Source organism: Blennius ocellaris, assembly GCF_963422515.1.
Source record: "Blennius ocellaris genome assembly, chromosome: 24".
In the NCBI taxonomy this organism is placed as follows: Eukaryota; Metazoa; Chordata; class Actinopteri; order Blenniiformes; family Blenniidae; genus Blennius; species Blennius ocellaris.
Window position 1 is genome coordinate 3,001,454 of NC_137673.1, and position 7,627 is coordinate 3,009,080.

The 7,627-nt window shown below is 49.1% G+C and overlaps 3 protein-coding genes across 3 annotated transcripts; 1 reads left to right on the forward strand and 2 right to left on the reverse strand.

The window, feature by feature from the left end:
• The first annotated feature begins 323 nt into the window (after positions 1 to 323).
• On the forward strand, positions 324 to 1,531 carry arl11 (ADP-ribosylation factor-like 11). Its single transcript, XM_080519583.1, has 5 exons — positions 324 to 366; positions 473 to 538; positions 615 to 730; positions 816 to 993; positions 1,317 to 1,531. The coding sequence occupies exons 1-5, from the start codon at positions 337 to 339 to the stop codon at positions 1,443 to 1,445; spliced, it is 519 nt and encodes a 172-aa protein (XP_080375709.1). The 5' UTR covers positions 324 to 336; the 3' UTR covers positions 1,446 to 1,531.
• ebpl (EBP like) lies at positions 1,478 to 2,998 on the reverse strand. Its single transcript, XM_080519582.1, has 4 exons — positions 2,563 to 2,998; positions 2,335 to 2,404; positions 2,011 to 2,149; positions 1,478 to 1,841 (listed from the first exon to the last, which is right to left on the reverse strand). The coding sequence occupies exons 1-4, from the start codon at positions 2,737 to 2,739 to the stop codon at positions 1,604 to 1,606; spliced, it is 624 nt and encodes a 207-aa protein (XP_080375708.1). The 5' UTR covers positions 2,740 to 2,998; the 3' UTR covers positions 1,478 to 1,603.
• A 100-nt stretch (positions 2,999 to 3,098) lies between these two features.
• Positions 3,099 to 6,586, reverse strand: cavin2b (caveolae associated protein 2b). Its single transcript, XM_080519580.1, has 6 exons — positions 6,265 to 6,586; positions 5,782 to 5,922; positions 5,610 to 5,711; positions 4,753 to 5,019; positions 4,499 to 4,651; positions 3,099 to 4,341 (listed from the first exon to the last, which is right to left on the reverse strand). Exons 1-6 carry the CDS (start codon positions 6,499 to 6,501, stop codon positions 4,003 to 4,005), a joined length of 1,239 nt encoding a protein of 412 aa, XP_080375706.1. The 5' UTR covers positions 6,502 to 6,586; the 3' UTR covers positions 3,099 to 4,002.
• Positions 6,587 to 7,627: the final 1,041 nt, after the last annotated feature.

The following is a 7,627-nucleotide window of genomic DNA, read 5'->3' on the forward strand; positions in this document are numbered from 1 at the left end:
CTTTATTATATTAAATTGCACTTTATAAAAAAAATCCAAGACAACTCTGTTATTTCTGGACTGGTGTGGTTGTTTAGGTATTGTACAATTAACTTTAATTTATTTATAATTAACTAAAAGTAGCATTGATGGGCTGACAGAAGATGTGAGTCAGGTGAATCAGTCTGAGGTGTGTTTGGTTTCAATCTCAGCCCCGCCCCTGTGACAAGAATGCAGTCCAACCTGTGTGCAGTCACGTGACCCGTCCTCCTATTGGCTGAACTGGCATGAGAGGAATTAAATTGGTGAGTTTATTGAGCTGCTTCAGCACACTGAAATAATCCCAGAAGAAGAGTGATGGGTCAGGGTCGCCCCTCCTCTCCTCAGGTAAACCACACAGACAACCAGCCGTAGTTCGTCTTCAGGTCAAGAACATCTGTATCCAGCTGTAGCGAGTCCTCGGGTAAACCACACTAAAGTTGTATTTGTCCAGGTAATCCTCATGGGCCTGGACTCGGCCGGGAAGTCCACATTGCTGGCACACCTGCTGACTGGACGGGTGAGTTTGCTCTCGGGTGAAACCGTTCAGAGGCGAGTCTTTCCTCGGGTGAATGTGATTCTGTGTGAACTTTCAGGTGATGGACACGTCGCCAACCATTGGTTTCAACGTGGGGACGTTGGACCTGGACAAGAAGTCATCCATGACGGTTTGGGACGTTGGAGGACAGAAGAGTATGAGGCCAAACTGGAAGTGAGAAGAGCCGCCCCACATGAGTCAACGACACGACACACCGACGACCAAACAATCTGCTGGATGTCAAAGGTCTGTGTTTCAGGTACTACCTGGATAACTGTAAGGCGCTGGTGTTCGTGGTGGACAGCAGTGACCGAGCTCGCATGCACGAGGCCCACAGAGCTCTGAAGAAGGTCCTGAGTGACGAGAACCTGAAAGGAGTCCCTCTGATGGTCCTCGCCAACAAGAAGGACCTGCCCAACTGCATGAACATCCGAGAGGTAGACCAGCCTGGACCGCTCTCCGGTCTAATGACCAGACTTCTCTGAAACTTTCATTTTATTTGAATATCCTTTATTTATACGGGCAGTTTCATAGGACTACTTTTTGCTTCTGGTTTTGGACTAAATTTGGACATTTGGACAAGTTCACCTGTGTGTTTGGGACCAAGCTGGATGATTAGACCAGTTAAGCTGCAGGTTTTGGAGTCTGGTTTTATGTTTAGTCCAGTGAATCTGCTGGCTTTAGTCTCGTTGACCTGCTGGTATTCTGCTTCTGACACGGTTCCACTCACCTGGTCCTTGGTCTCTGTCCTGGTCCTCAGGTGTCCACCCAGCTGGACCTGCCCAGTCTCCTTGACAGAGAGTGGCAGATCCAGGCCTGCAGCGCCATGAGAGGACTCGGCCTCCAGCAGGCCTTCATGTCCGTCAACAAACTGATCAAGAAGAGCTGATGAAGGGCGTGAGGATTGTTTTAAAGACTTTATTGATGCTGGTGTAGAAAGAAGGAGGTTTTAATGAGAAATAAAGACCATGTGGACTCGGGTCTGATGGTGTTGTTTGAAGCTGCGCTGATCCGGCCTGGAGCCTCACGTGAGGCGAACAAACGTCTCTACAGCCTCTTCCTGTCCGGCGTTCTGAGCTCGCTCAGGCTCCGGAGGCCGAACCAGGACTGGACCAGCAGGAGGACCGGCACCAGGACCCAGACGCCGTTAAAGAAGACCAGGTAGACCCACAAGTAGAGCCAGCTGGACGTGTTCAGGTGAGGACTCCCCGACAGCCAGTCAGGACAGAAGGTCATCCAGCCGCCGTACAGCTCACACACACACAGAGTGATCTGCAGGAAGTGTCTGTCAAAACAAGTCAACACCGAATTCATCGTATACACACATTTACTGTATACAACTATTTAAAAAAATGGAATAATGCTAGATAATAACATATTAATGTTGAATTTATTGGGAGATATCAGCAGAGTACCTGCAGTGGCATTGCCTGAGGTATGTGTGGCTGTATTACCTGTAGTATTTGTCCTGCAGTACTGCATGTATCAGCAGTACGCCGAGCAGAGAATCAAGGACCACAGTCAGAATCTCGATGGAGACGATTGTCGGATCAGAAACTAACCAGCGACTGTCGGCTTTACTGTACTCCTTCCCTGCAGGTGAGACACAGACGATAAAAACATGTTATCTAGCGACTACGTGTAAAAAAAAAGTAAAATCAGAAATCATTTGTACTAAATTAGTTGAGTGATTTCACATAACGTGGAGTTTATTTACTCAGATGAGCTACAACAAACTAAAATGTATAGGAATTGTGATGGGAGTCGAAGAAACGTACAGAGTTCGGCCAGGGGACCTTCAGATGTCTCCACCGTCCCTCCCAGAGACATGTAAACAAAGGGTCCTTCCTGAGGACAAAAACAACCAGAGACTCGATCCTCCTTTCTCTCTGCAGCAACCGTTGATTCAAACTAACCAGGTTTGTCTGAACCAGACCACGATCTATACCATACAAACTCAACCAATGCATGTAAACAGAAGAAGAAGAAGAAGAAGCCCCGCCTACCAGCGTCAGGTGAACGATGACGTCATAGAAGAGCCACAGCAGGACCCACCTGTCCACCGAAGAGCACCGCCCACCGTACCTGTGTGTGAGCAGCACAGCTGCCAGCAGCTGGAAGCCGCATGCCAGCAGAGAGAGGAGGGAGACCAGAGAGACACCAGGGGGCGCCAACGAGTCCATCGGCACCACGAGCAGACAGACTGAAGAAGTGTACTACAGTACTACAGTGGTGTGGCGGCCATCCTGCAGGATTACTGTGTGTCACTGTGAGGATTGAATGTGGAGCTTCGCCTGCCTCCGCCTCCAAACTCCGCCCCCTGTCCTCCTGATTGGCTGTTTTTTTCCACCCACTGTCTTTCCATTGGCTACTCAGGAGACCACCTCACTCACTGGCTCCGCCCCCTCTCCCTCAGCTGAGGTCAGAGGTCACTGGTAGAATCAGGTTGGTGACGAGGGAGTAAAGTAACTTTAATTGAAGGTATTTCTACTTTGTTCCTCTTGTGCAACACGAGGTCCTTCGGTGGAAAGTAGCACAGACGTGGTTTCATGGATTTATTGATTAAATGTCATCACACAGAAAACAATCTTTGGCAGCAAGAACGACAATCAAATGAACAAACACTGACCAGACGAAGGAGCAAGCGGCAGACTTGCACGTCGGTAAACGAGAAGCAAGAGACTGAAATGGTAAAACGGATGAGAATGTCGTTGGAGCGCCGGAGAATTCCCGGGTATGTGAGGCGAGGGGCGTCAGGAAAAGGTCGGGGGAATGTCGGGAGAACACAATAACATGGAAAAGAACCAGGAAGTGTGAAGCAATATTCCTGGATTGATGGAGAAACTCCTGGAGAACGTTTGTGGTCTCTGGTTTCTTTATAGCACCCCGTTCACTACAGCGACAGTCTGTTGCTTATTTTTAATAGAACTCTGGAATAGTAGAACATAATGAGAAGACGAGGTGTCCCACAGAACCACAGGATTTCGTCAGGTTATATATCAGTCGAAGAATTAAATTCAACATCATTCAAACTCAAATCTGCTGAGACCTGGCGTGGAGGAACGTTTTGAATACATATAAAGTTTGAAACTCTCGATATCAGTGTGTGAAGGTCCCCCGTCGGAGACGCCGTGTCTCCAGCACAAAACCAACCTGAGCTCTAATGTTAAAGGAACCGTTCTGCCAGATCCATGAGACTCTCTCTGTGCTCGGTTCACTCAACATCTGCAGATGTTCAAGAAACCCAGAGGTCAAATCTGTGGAGGAATTTGGGAATGTTTAAGGAATGCTGAGTGAAAATAAATTCTCCTCAGGAATGTTTTGGGCAAATGTGAACAGAACTTTAATGAGCAACCTAAAGGAATGTTGTTCTGTCCCTTTAAGAAGATGCAACTAAGATTACAGCTCAGGTTTGTTTTGTTAACCGCCGTTCATCTAAAGGAAGTCTACTCCTCTTCCTCCTCCTCCTCCTCCTCCTTGCGTTCCTCTGCTCCTCTGGGCTCCTCCTGAGGGAGCGTGTCGGACAGAGCGTACTCCTCTGAAGACATGGAGACCTCGGCCTCCACCACCACCGACGCTTCCCCCTTCTCCACCTCCTTCTCCACCTCCTTCTCCACCTCCTTCTCCTCCTTCAACTCCTCCTCCTGATCAGCTGGAGCCAGCTGGGCGTGGACCTCCGTGAAAGGCACCTCTTCGCCGTCGCCCCCCAGTGCTGAGAGCTGGACGTTGGCCTCCTCGATCTGAGCGGCGCACTCCGGAGGCTGAGAGTCGGAGCTGCTGCGAGGCTGAAAACGCAGCAGAGGAAAATGAGCGGAGTCCCCTGGAGCATCGGAGGAATGTTGCAGGGTTTCATTCCGTTGCATTGACAGAAACCTCCGGATCACGTCTGGTACCGTTTTAAACACAAGTGAATGTTAACAGAACGACGAGCGGAGCACGTACCTTCTTCAGGCCGAAGGTCAGCGGTGAGACTTTCAGACTGGAGGTTCTCTGCTTGATCTTCTCGCGTTGTTCCGCAGAAACGATCTTTGTTCCAATCTTTGTCATCTTCTTCTCGATATTCTGCCTGGAGAACGCCTTCTTCAGACTGTCCACCTGCAGGAAGACAGACCGTTACACTCGTCCGTCTGCACACTCGTCTGCCTGCACACTCGTCTGCCTGCACACTCGTCCGTCTGCACACTCGTCTGCTTCACCTTCTTCAGACTGGAGCGTTTCAGCTTCTCAGCTCTCGACTTCTCCATGTTCTCCAGATCATGAGGCCACGGTTCCTCGTCCTCCAAGTCCGCTTCAAGGCCCACGTCCTCGTCAGATGATAGGTCGATGTTCTGGAGGCCGCCCTCCTGCGACTGGTTCCCATCAACGGTTCCAAGTGCGGGATCCTCACCCTCCTCTGGAATCTCATCACGAGGAAACGGAGGAGGATCCTTCACAAAAACAGTCGCTGGAATCTCGTTCTCCTCCTGAGTTGGAAAACAGAAGGACGTCGGGATCAAAGAAACCAGAGAACATGAAAACAACAAAAGACATGAGGCGCATGCCAGAAAAACAGGAAGTCATTACGGCAACCTTGTGGAAAGCATAATGAGAACGTAAGAAGAACATTTGGAGTACAGGAAGTGGAGACGTCATGTGAATGTCCGAATAAAGATGATTAATGGGAAAGTTGTGGGACTTTCTTCTTTCTTCATTGGTGTGTTCAGATCAGTTGGTTTTGGTCTCGAGAGCAATGTTTGTGAACACACACACACACACACACACAGAGTGGGAGTGACGAACGCTGGTTATTTTAGGAGAACAGGAATGTTGAGTGTTGCCGAGAGAGAAAAAAATCTGCAGCACGCGCATGATACCGTGTGTGCGTGTTGTAGTTTTTAACCCAACTAATGTCAGTCCCTGATACAGTCTGCTGACTGTTGCCATAACAACCAACTAAACCCCCCGATCCGTTCCCGTGGAAACTTTCCAACTCCCTTCCTGCTGACGACCAAAAAAGGCAGCGGACGGGGACGCGGGGGAGGAGGGACTCCATGTCCCAGCATGCCGCTCTCACCTGGAAGATTAGCACCTTGAAGTTGTTCCTGTGGATCAGGTGGGCGTGGTTCGCCTCCAGCTTCTTCACCTGAACACCCTGACGCTCCATCCTGTCGCGGACCTGCGGGAGACGCCAGTGGAGGGTCAACGCTCGTCCACGGGTGACCCGGGCGGGTGGTGCGTTCACTGACCTCCTTCATGGTGACGGACAGCTTGCGGCTCTTGTCCAGCAGCTTGCTGACCGTGTTGGAGGTGTGGCTGTGGCTTTTGGAGAGTTTGGTCATGTCGGCCTGGATCCCTCTGACCACGCCCTCCATCTCCACCTGGTGCACCTAAAACGCCAACCCAGCCGCCAGCATGTCACTAACCAGCTGGTGAACAACACTCACCAGCCACTGACCAGTCAATAATAAGGGAGTTACCAGGAGATATAATTTAACTTTCCAAGCGGTTAATGAGATTTCAGCAGTCATTACTACTATCGGCTGGATAGTCAGTACTGCAGTGTGTATTACAATTAATAGTACAGTGTGTACTACAGTCATCAGTAGTACAGTCTGTACTGCAGAGTACACTACAGAGCGTACAGTCAGTAGCTGTCAGTCGTAGCCTTTTCAAGATCTGAGACTAGATTCAGTCGACCCCCTAACCCGATCCCTGACCCCGCCGTTCACCTCCATCTTGTGCTGGTTCTCCTGGACCGCGTCAAGCATGAGGACCAGCTTGTCGAGCAGCGTGAGGACCGTGATGGCGTTCACGGGACCCTGATTCATCTTCTCCAGGTCCAGTGCTGACAGCAGGGCCGAGGGCGACACTAGTTCCTCCTGGTCCAGGTCCAGCACTGGTTCCTGGGGCTGGTCCTTCTGGGGGACCAGGAGGTCCTGGCTTTGGTGGGTCTCCGTGGTCACCATGATGACACTCGAGCCTGAGACTTGAGACTCCCAAAACTCTCCAAACTTCAAGCTGCTGGAAAAGAAAGACTGAGTTGCCCCACCCGCCCTGTGCGTGTGTGTTTCTGTGTGTGTGTGTGTGTGTGTGTACTGCATTGTGATTGGTTGGCTCTCAGGAAAACTTTCCAGCCAACAACCTGGAAACATTCACACCTTTAACCCTTAGACTGCTGAGACTTGCGTGCCTCCATGTGAAAACATGTAGGTAAACACATGTACACACACATACATGCACATGTTGATGCACAAGCAAGAACCATCACAAATTAATATAATATAAACAACGTAATCCAAAGCAAGAAAAACAATTAGTTTGATAGTCAAGTTCAAGTTTAAAGTTTTCATTTCAATGTCCCATGTAAAACTGGCAAACACTGCAATTATTATATATGTTTAAAAAAATAAACTCATCATAAATCACAAAATGGAGCTGTAAAAATATTTAGAAAATAAAATAATCAGATCATCCTGGAGTGAATTGAAATCAAATGGAGGAGCTTAAAGGGTTAACATTCGCTCTCTCTCTCTCTACACCCTGAAGCTGGTGTCTCTCCACCACACCCAGAGAGGAGGGGGGGGCTGTTGCCATAGGGACGGGGTAGGAAGGCTGTTTGTGCTGGAAAGAGAGAGAGAGAGAGAGACACGGAGTCACTGTCTCTTGATCATATTTTCAAGGTGAAGTCATGTGGAAGGGAAACTCTCTCCCCCTCCTTTCCTCTCTTTGTGTGTGAAGCTCACTCGCTCTCCTGTCAGAGGAAAAGCAGCTGCCAACATCACAGTCCACGAAACAAATGTTAACTCCCTGAGTCCTGGTAATAAAAAGTAAAACTCCCAGAATCCATATTAGAGCCACTTAAAAAAAACAACAAACCCTACAATACATAACATTGGACAACAATAAGGAATTTGAATAAAAACAAGGATTGAAAAGCAAATGGTCGCGTTATTCGAGTAATATGTAACGCTAAATGACCGAAAAGGAATAAACAAGGGAAGTGGGTGTAATGTGTCTTCCCGGCCAGCAGGTGGAGCTGCCAACGTTTGAGGTGGCGCTGCGTGCATCACGTGCCAGAGAAGAAGCTGTCCT